Source organism: Netta rufina, assembly GCF_964035555.1.
Source record: "Netta rufina genome assembly, chromosome: 15".
NCBI lineage: Eukaryota > Metazoa > Chordata > Aves > Anseriformes > Anatidae > Netta > Netta rufina.
The window spans coordinates 18,285,820-18,301,561 of NC_140138.1; the positions used below are offsets into that span (position 1 = coordinate 18,285,820).

Here is a 15,742-nt window from a genome sequence, read left to right on the forward strand (position 1 = left end):
TGCTGTCTAGAAGTCCTTGTTGCAACATCTCATTTGGGAAACTGGGGTGGGAGAGTTGAGGAACTGCTAAAGGAAAAGATTCTGAGTTAGATTTATTGACTTGAACTTCTTTTTGAAAGGGGAACAATATTTGTACTATTAAAACTGCTGATGTAACTCTGAATTGTATTGTCCAGGAGAGCTAGAATTTCATCTGTAGTAACAAGTGAAAATCTTGCTGTGGCTTGAAGAAGTTGCATATGCAAAGGTAATATGGACTGTCCTTAATATATTCAATTCTGCTGAAGCATTTATGGAGTTTAGGTTTAAAATCTTAAACCTAAGATTAAGTTCCACTTGGGTTCTGGATACTCAGAGTATTCTATTTAAATGTACAGAAACCAGGATATATCTGCTAACAGCTCCACTTTCACTATATAAATAAACAAGCATATGGAGAAGTGAACAAAGATACCAGTGCTAATTTGAGTCTCGTACTCAGATCTTTAAGGGTCAATGTACACTTGTGACTAAGAGCTATTTCAAGTAATGCAAATGCAGTCAGATGGCATGTTCAACAATGCTATCTGAAATTTTATGGCAAATTTGCGAATATGAAATGTTCAAGTGTATGTTGCTTGGGACTGCTTATAGCTGAGTAAATTAAAAACTAACAATGTTACTGAAAAGACATACTGAGGTTTTAAAACTATTTGAGGAAGCATTTTTCCTTTTAGGCGTTTTGTTTATCCTAAATATCCTAGATGAAGTAGTTGAAATGTATATGGCAGGCTTAAGCCTGCAAAAACAAGTAAGGTTTCTTAAGTGGTAGATGCTCAGAACAGGGCAATAACTTAGTTGTGTTTTCCAGCTGAGATACACTTCAGAAATTAGAACTGTTTTCTACAATCTGTGAGTAGCTAGAAGTAATCCCTCTAAATCACTCACCAGAACCATTCGTTATGAGTTTTTACTTACGTAACTAAGCTTTGCAACCTTAATGTAATCATTCCATAAACAATTACCTAAAAGTTAAATAACCTAAAAGCTTTACGTGCATTATTCGATTTATAAACCTACATGTAACCTGAGATTAGAGGCTCACCTAAACAAATGTGTTTGCTAAGTACCTACTTACAGATGAAAAAGTGTGGCGTTAGGACACCAGGGTTCTTTAATGATCAGTAACTGCTGCTACTTTATTATACATAGCTTCATTATCCATGTTGCCTGCCCATACTGAGGACAGGCTCCCTTCTTAGATTATTTGCCCCACAGCAGCCCTTTTCCACTAGTTGAGTCAACAATGCAGCTCGGCAAACACCCAGCCAGCAAGTTCCATGCCTTAATGGCTGGAGAATAAGCAAACCAGAACGGCAAGGCATCTCCTGAATCACCCTTCTTTGTTCCCTCTAAACTCTTTACATTCCTGATGGCCTCATCGTTAAAAGCCCGATGTTACCACCAACCATAGGGCTTGTCGACCCCCATGGCCACACTCCCGCAAAGAAGTCACAGTGTTAACAAGAAAATTTATTTATGTAAGATATTACACCTCTTTGGGACTGTTGGGGTGTTCTTATTCTTAGTATTAATATATTAACTTCTCAAATAGTTTTACTGGCTACTGTTGCAGAAACTTTCCAGTGCTATCTTCTTCGGGACTGTTCTCATTACTGCTCTCACTGACGTCATCTGGAGTGCTCACAATGTCGTCCTCAGATTCTTCATCACTTTCTTCTATTCTGGAAATGTTTTTCAGGATTATAAAAGTACAACAATTTCTGATAAGAAAATTAATGCTTAAATTAAACTTTATTACCCTGGGGAACTGATTGGTCTATTGGGATTAGAAAATTCTTTTCCTGAGTCAACATCAAATGGATCTGAAAAAAGAAAAGATGTATTGATAAAGCAGGCTTTTTATTTATTTTTGTGTGTGCTAAAACAAAACATTGACAGGGAGGGGCAGACATGCAGCCTGGCCAAAACCTGTTCCACATTCCAGTCTTCTTACTGCTAAGAGTTCCCCTTCCCAAGGAGTTGTAGTAGCTCTTGAGGGACAGTCAGACTGTGCACATAGGTTTTTAAGACTTTTGGTAAGAAAACATGCATGTTCTTGTAATTGTTTAATTCTAAAAAGGTTATCTAGTTAGTTCATGGCTACTGAAAGGTGAGGTCTAGCTCTTACTGCTGAGTAAAAGTAATGCTAGACTTACTTTGGTCTGCTCAGCTGGGGAGAACTGTTACAAGGCATGGCAGCTTTGATACTACATCCAGAAATACACAGGACTTTGTGGAAGTCTGCCTTATTCATCATCGTGATGTTGCCCCTTAACATCTGTCTTCAGTTTAATGTAACTGTAGTTAGGCTTCCAGCAAACAGGACTACTTTATTCAACCTAGTTTGTCATAAGAGACTGAAGTTGAGAGAAACTAGAGCCTGTCTGCCATGCCCTTACAGTAAGGTCCACTGTCCTATTTTTATTGGACATAATACCTCTGAAACAGAAATTGTCTTCATAGGCTCTCATATTGGCTTTGATACAGTCTTTTCTGTGCTGCCTTGAATAAGACCAAGCATTTGTCTGTGAATACAACCTAAAATACCGAGACACCGGTAAGTTACTCTCCACTTATAAGGTACTTTCATTATCTATACAGATTTGCTTTTAAATATCTGTTATTGACTATATAAATATATCAATTAAAGGTTTTTCCTTTTCTAACTTGCTGTTAGACTGCATGCCTGTATTTCTCTTACAGGCCTGCTGAATTACTAGTCCTCTTTACTCATACTCTGCTTTTAGTTTTTGTAGATACAAGGAGGAAGATGCATATATTTTTACTCCTTAGTCCTCTAATATCCTTAATTTAATTGAGGTACCTGTTTCATGGTTCAGCTAAATATTTAAATATACTACTATAGGTGTTAAATTGCTACAGTCTTTTATCTTTTTGGGTTGGAAAAAAATAAACTTGCTTATAAGAGAATACATATTATAAAGACAATGACGTATGTCAACAAAGCTCTTCTTTGCCAGTATTTGATGAGTTTGAAGGAAAAAATTGCAAGAAGACTCTTGAAGAAAAAGAGGAGGGAAAAGGGTTCTGCTTTTTTTTTTTTTTTCCCTTACCTATTTCTTCTCTTGTTTCTTGGACACTGGTTAAAAAATCCTTTTCAACCCCAAGCACTTCTTCCTGGCAATGACAAGCTGCATATTTTTCCAAGAGATTTTTGTTCAAGTCAAGAAATGCCTTCCCCCATTTAAATTTCCTTAGAAGAAGGGTGGCTAGGTCTGGAAATCCTTTAACAGAAAATAAATTATCAGTGTACTTCAGTGTGAGATTTCACTCAGCTTATTGGTTTCTAAGTTTAGCACCTACCTACGTATCGCTACAGGAATGAGATGTTTGCCAGCATTTTTTCAGTATTCAGGGATTCCAATTTTTAAAAATATTATTATTTTTTTAAATTTCAGTTTAACTTGAAATATTTAATTAAAGAAAAGTTAATAGCTGTTTTGTAAATCTTATATAAAAATATTTTGTACAGGTAACGTTTCAGGCTATAGCCCCCGTAGTTCTTCAGTAAAAGAGCAGTTGTACGTACCATATTTTCAGAAGGTAAGATCTGTCTGCAGTGTAGTAGAGGAAGACTGTTCAGTTGTCAGGAAAGTTCTGTGATGAGTTTGCAAAACAACTGCAGAGTGGGCAATTTCTTTTATTGTTCTTAATCAGAATGCACCCAGTTAACAGCTTTTAACCTCTCATGAAGACAGAGGTGACCAAGGAATCATGCTGTTTTCTCTAGCGTTTTTTTTTTTTTTTTTATACAAGAATTTTTCTAACACTACGTATCACCTTGACAAAACCTGGATCATCAGTTCACGTATCCTCTTTAGTAAATGACAAACTTCTCCCCAGAGATACCTCAATGGCTACCAAGTACAAGCACTAGGAAGAAAACTAGAGAATTTATCTCATTATAAATTCAAGATCAAACTGATGATCACCGGGTCAGCATTACAGTTTATTCTGTCGAAGATTATCTCCTCATTATATGAAGGACATGAGAATTTCTGGTACGTATTTTGCATTTAACACCAAGTAGCCTACCAGCAATGCAAAAAGCTGCAGCAAAAGCTTCCACACAAGATAGCTTGCACGGCCGGCCATAATTTACAGGATTTGCAGCCACCAGGTAAGGCAGCAGCCGTAGATGACTTCCTCTCATTCTCTTAAAGGGAGTTTCTTCTAATTTAGCCCATGAGCAATCTATGACTGCAATTCCATTCTGAGCAATGACATGCCTGGAAAGAGAAACATCGCTGTATTTGAAAAAATATTTGTAATTGTATTGATAAAGTAAATTAAAGTTAGAATTCCAATTGCCACTTAATGCTGGTGACCAATTTGCATACCTCCCCCTTTGTCAATAAAAAGTATATATTTTACAGTGATTAAAATACAGATGTAATAAACAGGACAGTATGTTTTCCTTCAGAAGCTGCGTACAGCAAGTAAGGTTTCAAACTAAAAATGCAAAATTGAAGGATTAAAACATAACAGAAAAGTGTAGTTATAAGTAATGTTGGCATTCTTAGGAGAACATCAAAGTTCAGATTTAAGTTCTCAACTAGCTTCTAAAGATTAATATCTCTGAATACATCTTTATAAAAATTCTGCAGACACATTTGAAGACCATTCTCAAAGTTCTTCCAAAAGAAGTTATAGTTAATGCCTTGTGTTGCCAAAGTCTAAGAACTTGAATGTAGTAGCTATAGGCCCACGTGATTCTGAACATACTAACCTACAAACCACGTACTTTGATCACACATGTTTTTCTCACCTAACTCCAGCTGTGTAGAAATCGTAACTGGACTTAGTAAAAAGGCTGTATTTCTCATTCTCTTCTAATAATTATTAATATAATGCAACAGAAGACCAAATGTATCCCATTGCACGGTTCTGGCCATGAATCAGTGATTAAAACGTTCCCCTAATGTACCAACATGCAGTCTCTGAGCATCACAATAGCGTTTGAGCCAAATGTTCTTCCACACGGCCTGCGCTTTCATCTGCATCGCAAACAGGCGGTGAGATCATTTGAACATAGGCCTCATCAGCGACTTACCTGTCGGCTGGAGAAACATATACGGTAGCTAGAGGGCTGAGAACGAGGCCTGGGAATCTCTGGCTGAGGCGCAGGGTTCGGAGCAGCCCTTTTCGGGCCAATTTCCTCCCGGTGCATTTCTTGGGATCGCAATGTCCGAGCTCCCACATGGCAAGCGGGCACGGGAACTTCGCCTCCCGGGTTTCCCCCTCAGCCCCTCGCTCTCCCTCCAGGCAAGCTGAAAACGGCACCGCGCGTTAGTCGGGGGCGGCCAGCCGTCCCGCTCGGCGGCCCGCCTCTGCTAGGCCGCCGCTCGGCACGGAGCCCGCGGCACGCTCCCGCACCTCTCAGCGCGGCCTCCGCTTCCGCAGCGAAGGTGTCGAGGCTGCGAGGGCCGCGCCGCGCGCCCCGCGGCGGGGCAGCTGCACCGGCGGGCCGCGGCGGACGCCTGCCGCGCCTCATGCTGCCGCGGCTGGGCGGAGCGGCCGCTTCCCTTTCCGGCGGAGGCGACGATGGCGGCCGCTCGGCTGCTGCGGGCGGTGGTGGGCGCGGCGCTGGGTGAGGGCGCGGGCGGTCCGCCGGTCGGCCCCTCCGCCCCTCCCCCGCCCGCTAACCGTTCTCTGCTCGGCAGGTCTCCTCGCCGCGGCGGGCAAGATGAAGGTCGTGGAGGAGCCAAATACATTCGGGTGCGTGCCCGTCGCTCGCCGCGGCCCACCTGGACCTGGTGGGCTCGGGTCCTTCTGCCGCTCGCTGTACGGCAGCCCGCGCCCTGCCCCGGCGGAGCACCAGGCGGGCCGGGGCCGCTCTGCCGACCCGCCCGGGGGCCGCGAGGAGGGACCGCCGTGCGCGGTGCGGGTGAAGCAACAGCCGGGAGCGTAACGCAGTCTTAAGCTTGTAACTGTCGTTCTTTTGAAAGGTTGAATAACCCGTTCTTGCCTCAGACAAATCGGCTGCAGCCAAAGGTGCCCCCTTCTGCAGTATCAGGTATATGCGAGCATTGCTTTTTCCGTACAATTTTCATCGTTTTGTGACAATCATTCGTACAATAGTTTGCTTCAAATATATGCAGGCAAAGACTAGTTTTACTTCTCATGTTGGGAGTTATGGAAAATAAACGTGACCAAATAAACTTCATTGTCCTTCTGAAGGGTCAAAACCTCGCTTGAGTTCTTTGGTGTTCCATGTCCCAGAGTTGTTCAGACTGCTCTTGTCAAAGTGCTATCCATATGTTTTATTTTTTATTGTCTGAGGCAGCCACAGATCCCTCTAATCCTTATTCATGCCTTCTTCTTGACATAATCTCTAGCATCTTTGAGATGGACACATGTAAGGTAGCTTGGCATCTGATTTGGGTACTTAATACTCAAAGCAATTGTTTTTAAAATGATTCTAAGACTAGTCTTGGAAGAATTCACAGAAGCTCAATTTCCAACACAAAGCTGTAATAAAAATCCAACGCTATAGCAAAATAAACAAGAATTTAAAAATTTCTAGACTCTCTTGGGGGAGAGTAAATAAAACGCCCACCGATTACAAACACTAAGCAATATGAAAGGGCAGTAAATGGATTATGTCATAAATTGTTGCCTCCTAATCTTAGGTACAGACCTAAACCTTACAGGTTCAGATTCACTAAAGGCATTTTCATATGGTGACACTGAACATGGTTATCCTTATTTCCATGTGAAATGTTTTATAAAACCAAATACATGTGTTTTTAATATACTGCATGTGAAAAGTGAATTAGTTAGAAAGGGGTTCAATAACGGTGAGAAAGCTAAATGGAAACATGCCAAAACGATCAGGAAAAAAAGTTAAAGAAACAATGCGTAAAAAATCCTTCCTTCCTGGACACAGGAACTTAAATGTGGCCAAAAATTGGGAATGACTATGGAACTGCAATCTAGGGCGTTGAACCTTGCCTTGCACAATTACTTCTTTAGTATGGAAAACTGACCTAGTCCTTTCTTTTACAAGACAGTTGATGTAATACCTCCTATGATTATGCTTTTAGAATGTCTGCCCAGGAAATGGAGGTGCAAATTTAATATGTTCCTCAGAGACATTAAAATCTGATTCTCTTGATATGTGGGGAGCATCCTACTCATTAGGATACAGACTGCATTTTGTAGAGGGGCAAATCCTTTGTCTAAGACTGTGATAACCTGTAGAATAAATGCAAAATAACGTGGAAAAGAAAATCTACCAATGCTCCAGTGGTTAGGGCTTCTGCAGGGTAAGATTCTAGTGTTCTGTTCTTTGCTTCTAGGAATGCTTCTCTGTATCTTTGGAAAAATTTAGGTAATCTAGTCCTGACAGTGGAGGGTTAGAGTCCAGGGTGTTTTCATTTTATTTTATCTTATTTTGTTTTGTAATCGATTTTTTTTCTCCTTTCCACAAAAACAAACAAACAAACAAACAAAAAAACTCCATGCAAAATGAATTTAAATAACTGTCACTGAAATAAGTTCTGTAGCACATAGTTCAGAACTTTTGGCCTTTTTTTTTTGAATAACAAGTTACTTGTATTGATTTTTTTTTTTGACAGCAACATTGGAATGGTCAGTTATAGAGGAGTGTTGTAGCTGCTGACCTGTTGGACAGAAAAAAATCATCTTGTTGAATATTATTTGGATCAGGCTGTGAAGGCCAACTGTGAAAAAGAAGTGTCTGGTTTGAGAATCTCAGCAAAATTTGGATATGCAACGCTATCACTGTTCTGAGCAAAAGGGTTTTATGGGCGTAAATATGAGGAGTTTGTATGACTCAGGACAGACAGCTGTCAAGCAAGAGTTTTATTGATTTCAATGTTAGACTTTGACAATATCTGCATTGATGATCCCTTTTATGCATCCGGCCTCCAGATATTTGTATACAGGTTTCTTGTTTCTGCTGCAGAAGGAGGCTAAACTATTTCATTGAGTGTTGAAGATGAAATATGTTAAAGATTATGAAACAGACCAATGTAGTACTAGTGGGGAGTTAATCCATGTAGAAGATATGTTGTCCGTAAGGATTTCCTTATGTACAGCAGAAAACTAAATTTATTCTATTCCTTACAGTTTTGTCATCACAATAACTTGTTTGAATCTACCTGAAACAAACTCTTCTTTGATAACATTTTGTGGTGTTTTTAGGCCCTGTGCATCTCTTTAGGCTCGCTGGCAAGTGTTTCAGTTTTGTGGAATCCACGTGAGTAATGAATTTGAATATTTGACTATATATTTTTATTAGGAACAAACCAGTTCTTAATTCCCATCTAAAATATTTCTTCTTCTTTTTTTTTTCTTCTTCTTTTTTTTTAAAGGTATAAGTATGAGTTTTGTCCTTTCCATAATGTCACTCAGCATGAACAGACTTTTCGATGGAATGCCTATAGCGGGATTTTAGGGTGAGGCATTTAGACCTGTATGTTTTATCTGTGCTGTTAGGAGACCATTTTATGTGTTGTCAAAGAGAAGGCAACTTTAATATTCTTTTATGGGTCGTATTAGGACTTTGAAGGTCACAAGGTGTTATGCATAAAATAACTTCATCTTGAAATACTCAGGTTTTTTTGTAGATTAACACCAACCTCCTGTTTTAACTGGAAGCTTATTAATAACCAGGGCCAACTGAAAGTATGATATGTTCATATGAGAAATCCATTAATGTATAACTCATATTAACAAGGTTTTCATGTCTTTTAACTATTTTCACTTTTACGTTATGTATAACTGTACAGAATAAAAAGACAGACTTATGCCTAGTGGTTGTGTTAAACGTATTTAATAAAAGGTAGGAAAAGACTTGATGTAGATCCTCAAAAGTATCCCAAGGTATCCAAAGACCACAGAGTACCCAAAAGATTTTACAGTAAGCCAGAGCACTGCTTTATAGTTACTGCCTTTCAAAATATTTTGTATATTGATGTTTGTAGAGTTTGAATGAAGAACTTGTTACTTTTATTTTCATAGAATCATGGAATGGCTTGGGTTGGAAGGGACCTTAAACATAATCTTAAAAAAAAGAAAAAAGATCCAAAACCACTCTCAAAATAATGATACGGTCTATATAGCAATCTGGCTAACAAACTTAAGTGGTTGTAAAGTCTTGGCTATAAGAAATTGAAATAAAAGATAAGATTTAGTAGCTTAGTGGGTAGTATTGGTGATGGGAGGATGGGTGGACTAGATGATCTCTTGTAGGTCCTTTCCAACCTGTGAAATACTGAAACAAACAAAAAAATGAAAAAATGAAGTGCATACAATTAATTTGAAATTCTGTAAGGCTATTCCTATATTTCTTCGTGAGTTTTCAAAGTTTTCTTCCTATTAACATGAAGTAAAATGAGGCTCTATTTCTCCAGAATCTGGCATGAATGGGAAATCGACAACAACACATTTGTTGGAATGTGGATGAGGGAAGGAGACTCGTGTGAAACCAAGAGCAGACAGACAAAGGTATAATAATGAAATACTTAAATTATGCTAGTTCAGACAGCATGCTACATACTCTACAAACTGAAGCATTCCTATGTGAAAGAGTTCATGGTTTAAGATACAGTACAAAATGTAAGGATGGATTTCAGTAGCAACTACATTAATGGGTAGGGGATAGAATCTGAGATCAGGATAAAGTTCTGACTAAATTTCATTGTGTATTATCACTGGTGACTTTTAACTCTTTTCCTTGGTAGCATGGAATACTGTGGTATCATCACCGCTGTCAGAAACATACAGTGCTTTATAATTTGTGTCAGGAAAAATAAACAAGAAGTGTTATTTGTTGGATTCAGGCTGCTAGTCTATTGTGCTTAAGAACATCCAGAAAAAAGGAGGGAACAGAAACAACAGTATGCCAAGAAACTATGTATTAAAGCCAGGTATTAAAAAAAAGTTGAGAGGGCATGCAGGAAGAGTTAAGGAAAGAAAGATAGGGAAGTGGTAGAGGAACCTACTCATTAGTAACAGATTGTGGTATGAGTACAATTTAAAGGAAAAAAAAATCCTATTTTGTTAAGTAGTTAAAGTGTTCCTTTTCACATTCAGACTGTCTGTGCTAAGTAACTGGTCAACTAGAAGGGTTAGGAAGGGTGTCTGAGACTTGCTCAAAGTGTGACACGTGATTTGCATGTGTCTTTTCTCAATTTATTCATTAATGTTTTTTTTTTCTTTTCTACCTTCCATTTCAGTGTTATACAGATCTATAGATACAATGAATTAAACCTCATATTCCCTGATGACTATCATGGAGAGCTAAAGATACCATACAGTTCACAACGCTTATTTTCTTGTAGAAGATACTTAGGTATTACAACGATGATTGGCAATACAGTACTAGACAGAGGAATATATAACTGGAATAAAAACTAAGGGGAAGAGATAAGGGACAGTATATCTTGGCCAAGCTTAAAATGTTTTGTATGTGGTGATGCCTTGCCAACATCTTTATTTCCATAGGGAAAAAAATAAATCTACAGAAGGAGTTACTACTCTTGCATGACCCTTGGTACTGGTATTCAGATTTTTCACTGGTATTTAGTTTTGAACAGATGTGAAATACTGGTGCCAAATTCTAAAGATTACAACAAATTTCTAATGTCCAGATAAGTATTGTTGTCTTGAACAGTAAAAAGAGGCTGTTATCTAGCAGAGTGGTCATAACTAAATTTTATAGAATGAATTTTGCTTAAGTCAGAGGAAGTTCTAAAGGGTGTCCTGTTTATCTTCCTTTTTTACCCTCATTCTTGCTGGAACTATGGTGCTTGGGAGTCTAAAGAACAGTGATAGGTGGGGATCTTTTCCCCATTAGAGGAAAGAATTGTCACGTTTGAGAAAGTAACTTAATTTGTAAGATATGCTCTCTCTGCTTTTATTTCTATGGGTGACAGCACTCTAAGCTTTGCAACAATGGTATATACAGAAATGCATCTGTTAACGTTGGAAGACAATAAATTGATCATTGGTGCTGGACCTGTTCAATGTGGAGGTGTTTTACTCGTCTTTGTTTTTACTGGTATTTAGGTTCATCTTGTTTGTGGAAAGAGCAACAAATTGGCTTATGTGTCTGAGCCAAGTACTTGTGTTTACTCCTTGACATTTGAAACTCCTCTTGTGTGCCATCCTCACTCCCTTTTAGGTAAGATTTAAAAAATCATTTGGGTGTGGAACAAAAGGCTTATTACACCAACTTCAGAGTGTAAATTTTTAGGATCTCTGAGTTTGTAATTTCATAACAATGAGAATTACATGCAATATGTAATGCTGTGCATTTTAAATCTCAATCAATATAATACATAGATATTTCAAAAAAAGAAGTTATTGGTAATATTCAACCAGTCTGATAGCTGCTGTTTTTTTGAACTGGTCATAGGAATCAATGTAGTATCAGCACATTTACTTACATCACAAAAAGGGAGAGCCCAGTTAGAATTATTTTCAACAAAGAATAAAATATAACCTTATAGCTGAAAATGAGAGAAAAACTTGGTCAGTGGCATTCTCCAGAAATTTTAAATCTGTGAAGTGGAATTTAAATTTAACGCCAACTCTTGAAAGCCCCACGCCTGATACTAGAGAAGCACTTAACTGATGAAGGACATGGTTTGCTTTCAATTTTTCAGTTTATCCAACTCTGACTGAAGTACTGCAAAGGAAGTGGGATGAAGCAGAGCAGTTTCTGTATGATCAACTAATAACTGAACAGGTTTGTTAATATCTTCAAGCTCTATTTGTTAAAGAATAGTTACTGTCAAATAGTTAAACCTGGCTTCTGCAGTTTCTCCTCTTGGAATGGTTGCATTTATTTTGCAGTTGACTAATAGTACTTTCTGTACTCTGTAACTGCTACGTTAATTGATAATTTCAATATTTTGTACAGTGAAGCTTTAGGAATTGGAACAGCCACTGCAAGTTGCAAGCAGAGGTGTGTGTCAGGTGGACTTATTTATTGTCTTATGGAAACTTTCTTTTGTAGGGATACAAAAAAATACTGAAAGAAATATTTGAGGAAGCAGGACTTCTAAAAGCAACTGAAGAAAAGGAAGTTGAGAAAAAGAATAAGAAAATAAGTCTGCGATTTGAAACAGTGGAGAAGTGTAATAAGGTATAGAGCATAATATTTACAATGTGAAATTGCCACCTTTTTACTGTATGATTCAGTGTGACAGCATTGTGTATATACTCAAGATTTAACTGAAATCTTTTAAAGGGGCTGTCTATTTTGGTTTCTTTATGTAATGGTCTGCTTACAAATAGAGTAATCTGATATCTTTATTCTCGCCCTCCAGTCAAAAACAAACCAGTACAACTGAATGGCCATTAGGAAAATGGAAGGGGTATGTAGGAATTAGTAAAGGTACATGACTTATGAACACCTTACAAGTGTTCTTCACAGGGAATATTAGTCTGGAGATACAGACATTATAAATGTGCAGTCAGCCTTGGAAATGCTGATGCTTTTCTGTGCAGATTGTTACCCAGACTTGTGCCAGCATGTGGTTGTTGTTGCTGCATTCAAAGGTAGAATGATATATGGTGTTTCTATTTCTGAATGACTTTGATATATGAGAATAGCCTTTTTGCAATAGAATTAAAATGGGAATATAGAGGAAGAAAGTGTGCTCAGCCTAAAAGAGCACATGTTGAACATGAGAAAAAGAGCATGAAGGGCAATTAATCATAATGCAGGGAAGCCGTTGTTGTCGTTTTATTTGAAAATGTGGCAAAGATGAAACACCACCTAGTAATTGAACACAGGCCAGCAATGTGTCCTTGCCAGAAAGGTAGCGAATGGTATCCTGGACTAAATCAGGAAAAGTACTGCCAGCAGGTCGAAGGAGGTGATACTTCCACTACTCAGCAATGGTGAGTCCACACCTGGAGTATGGTGTCCAGTTATGGGCCCCCAAGTACAAGAGAGATGTTGGAATGCTGGAGAGAGTGTCAGAGCCGCAGAGATGCTGAAGGGACAGGCGTACCTCATACCTCTTCTAACAGGAAAGGCTGAGGGGGAAAAGGGAAGGCTCAGGTGTGAGTTTTCTCAATACCTGAAGGGAGAGTGGAAAGAGGAGGGAGCCAGGCTCTTCTCAGTGGCATACAGTGACAGGACAAGAGATGCAAGACAAGAACTTAAACGTGAGAAGTTCCAATCTGAACATCAGGAAACACTTACGTACTGTGCAGGTGACTGAGCACTGGCACAGATTGCCTAAGGTATGTCCAGATGGCTTTTCATTATCTCCAAGGTGGGAGACTCCACAACTGCTCTGGGCCACCCTGCTCTAGGTGGCCCTGCTTGATGAGCAAATGACCTCCAGAGGTCTCTTCCTAATTGAACCATTCTGTAATTGTATGATTCTGTGAGTTCCTGAATGCAGCGAACTAAACTGTGGCTAAGCTATATATACCTTTATAAAGATAACCATTTTGATGTTGTACTGTTAGGAGCTGGAAAATTCAAGTATTTTTTTTTCAATACTTACTTAATTGGTGCCAAAAAGGAAGTACTAATTGTTAGCAAATCTTAATTGACATAAACTTAGCTGTTCTGCTAGCCATAGAATCTTAAATAGTTCATCCTTTGCTCTTTCTTGAGTCAGGTAAAAAAAGGAAAAAATACACTTCAAACCAGATAAGTGGTTTGAGTCTGAAAAGTGCTAAGCCATCCCTGGCTCTGTAATTTAAAAGAAACTGCTGAAAGTAAGAAGATGAAGTTGGTAGGTCAAAAGTTGAGGTGACAAATTTCCAGACTGACATTGTAATATAAACTTAAATAAGGCTGGTGCTGTAGCAAACATACAAAGGTAATTTTGTGATATGATAAAATGCTAATTTGAGGAGGGATAGATCTGTGTTAGTTACAGAAAGCATTCCTAGATTTACTCTCAGATTCAGAAAAGCTGGCCCCTTTTTTGACAAGGGGAGAAAAAAACGTGTGTGTATGTGTGTGTGTATGTATATATATATATATATATATATATATATATATAAAAGAATAATTTTGTACCTTGTTCTTAGAATAAGCAGATTAAGATCATTAGGTCAAAAGCTGTAATAGCTCTGCACAGAGAGATTGTTTGATAAACTTCCATGTTATATTTTATATGTTTGGGGAGTGAGAGAACCTTTTAATATTTCCTTTCCTAGGAATACGAGCAACTTTCTAAAGAAATAAAAAACCTTCATGATCTATTAAGTCAGCACAATATTGCATACAAAGCAAATTCTGGTGAGTTTTTGTATGATTCTTTTTCATTGATTTCTATTTAGAATGCATGTACCTAATTGTTGGTTTTGGTTGCAGCAAGGATTAAATAATCTGTCATACATATGGAGAAAATTAAACGCAGCTTTTAAACAGTACCTAGATCTTGATACCTGCACAGGACTTTTGGTCCTAAAAAAGTTTTTTGATGACTTGAAATTTCAGCTTTTCTTTTTTTCTGAAGAGCTGACTGCTGTTGTCAGTGATTGCCATGGTTCTTCTTGTTTTGAGAAACTTTTTTTAAACTGTTGTCTTTCTTTTCTAGAGTAACTTAATCATTAGAATTTTTATAAAACGTATTTGTGTGCTTTAATTATGTAACTTGCACAGTATTTCCACTTGCTTGCATGGTAGCTTACTTACTTATTGCAGAGTAGAACGTTAATCAAAAGCAGGATTCATAGTTTACTCTACTTAATTCTAAACTATTTAATGAATTTTGTGAGAAAAATGTTTCTGTGTTCTGTGAAGTAACTGATGTTTTATACTGAATATTACAGCTGAAAATACCAGTATTGAACATGTAAATCATGAAGGGGCAACTGCAGAGACAACTGTTCTTAACAGGTCAAAGAATGATGAACACCTGCACGGAGATACAGGAATTTAGCATGACACTGTGCATGAAGAAACTTGAGTGATAAATAGCAACTTCATGTGAAACGTCAAGCTGGTTGCATGTGTGTATCATGACACTATGATGATTTGCCTTTTGCGAGCATTCTTGACTTTCGGAATTTCTGCCCTAAAGTAAAAGGAACATAATGGAATGAAGTCTTGCTGTTACTAAGATCAGGAGGCCAGTTCCTGACAACATTTGTAAAAACTTCTATACTCGGGCTGGTATTGGGTGTAGGCTTACAGATTCTGTGTCTCCAGGTTCAGCTTTGTTATTTTCTTTGATCAAGCACGGTAGCAAGTGGTGTAACTACAAAATAGAACCATACCAGGGCTCTAAAGTGTTGTATGAAAGGCACTAAGGGACAATACTTAGAACACGTTACTTCACCTGTACACTAAAAGAAGTGTTTTCTGTGCCGCCTCTAGAAAAAAAAAAAAAAGTTTCCTGCTGCAGCGGTGCATAGGAAGCAACTCCATCCACCTCAGCTTAGAGGCTGATGTAATCATGGATAGCGGGTGCATAAAGGGTACACTGTTCAGGATCTCAAGGAAAGCTGCTCTGAGAACACCAAGTTGTTGCGGGATAGTCGCGTTAAGCGAACACGTGGCAGTTCTCCGAACGTAACAATAAAAAGTACTGCGCTAACACGGCCTGTGGAAACGTTCCTGCAGAAGCCGGTGGATGCCCGGCAAGCCCCCTTCTGCCGTTCGGCCTCCTGCCGCCGTCCGCTTGGCGAGACCCCGCAGGCCGACCTGCTTCCGCCGGGGACGTCCGCCGCG

The 15,742-nt window shown here is 38.7% G+C and overlaps 2 protein-coding genes across 2 annotated transcripts; one reads left to right on the forward strand and one right to left on the reverse strand.

The window, feature by feature from the left end:
* Positions 1-1,491: 1,491 nt before the first annotated feature.
* Positions 1,492-5,573, reverse strand: TSR3 (TSR3 ribosome maturation factor). The gene is made up of 6 exons (XM_084296220.1): positions 5,440-5,573; positions 5,117-5,333; positions 4,099-4,292; positions 3,117-3,287; positions 1,802-1,865; positions 1,492-1,724 (listed from the first exon to the last, which is right to left on the reverse strand). The coding sequence occupies exons 1-6, from the start codon at positions 5,555-5,557 to the stop codon at positions 1,604-1,606; spliced, it is 885 nt and encodes a 294-aa protein (XP_084152346.1). The 5' UTR covers positions 5,558-5,573; the 3' UTR covers positions 1,492-1,603.
* Positions 5,574-5,601: 28 nt separating this feature from the next.
* Positions 5,602-15,111, forward strand: GNPTG (N-acetylglucosamine-1-phosphate transferase subunit gamma). Its single transcript, XM_084296219.1, has 11 exons — positions 5,602-5,653; positions 5,727-5,781; positions 6,012-6,079; positions 8,233-8,287; positions 8,403-8,486; positions 9,444-9,537; positions 11,101-11,215; positions 11,700-11,782; positions 12,053-12,181; positions 14,224-14,305; positions 14,842-15,111. The coding sequence occupies exons 1-11, from the start codon at positions 5,608-5,610 to the stop codon at positions 14,949-14,951; spliced, it is 921 nt and encodes a 306-aa protein (XP_084152345.1). The 5' UTR covers positions 5,602-5,607; the 3' UTR covers positions 14,952-15,111.
* The last annotated feature ends 631 nt before the right edge of the window (positions 15,112-15,742 follow it).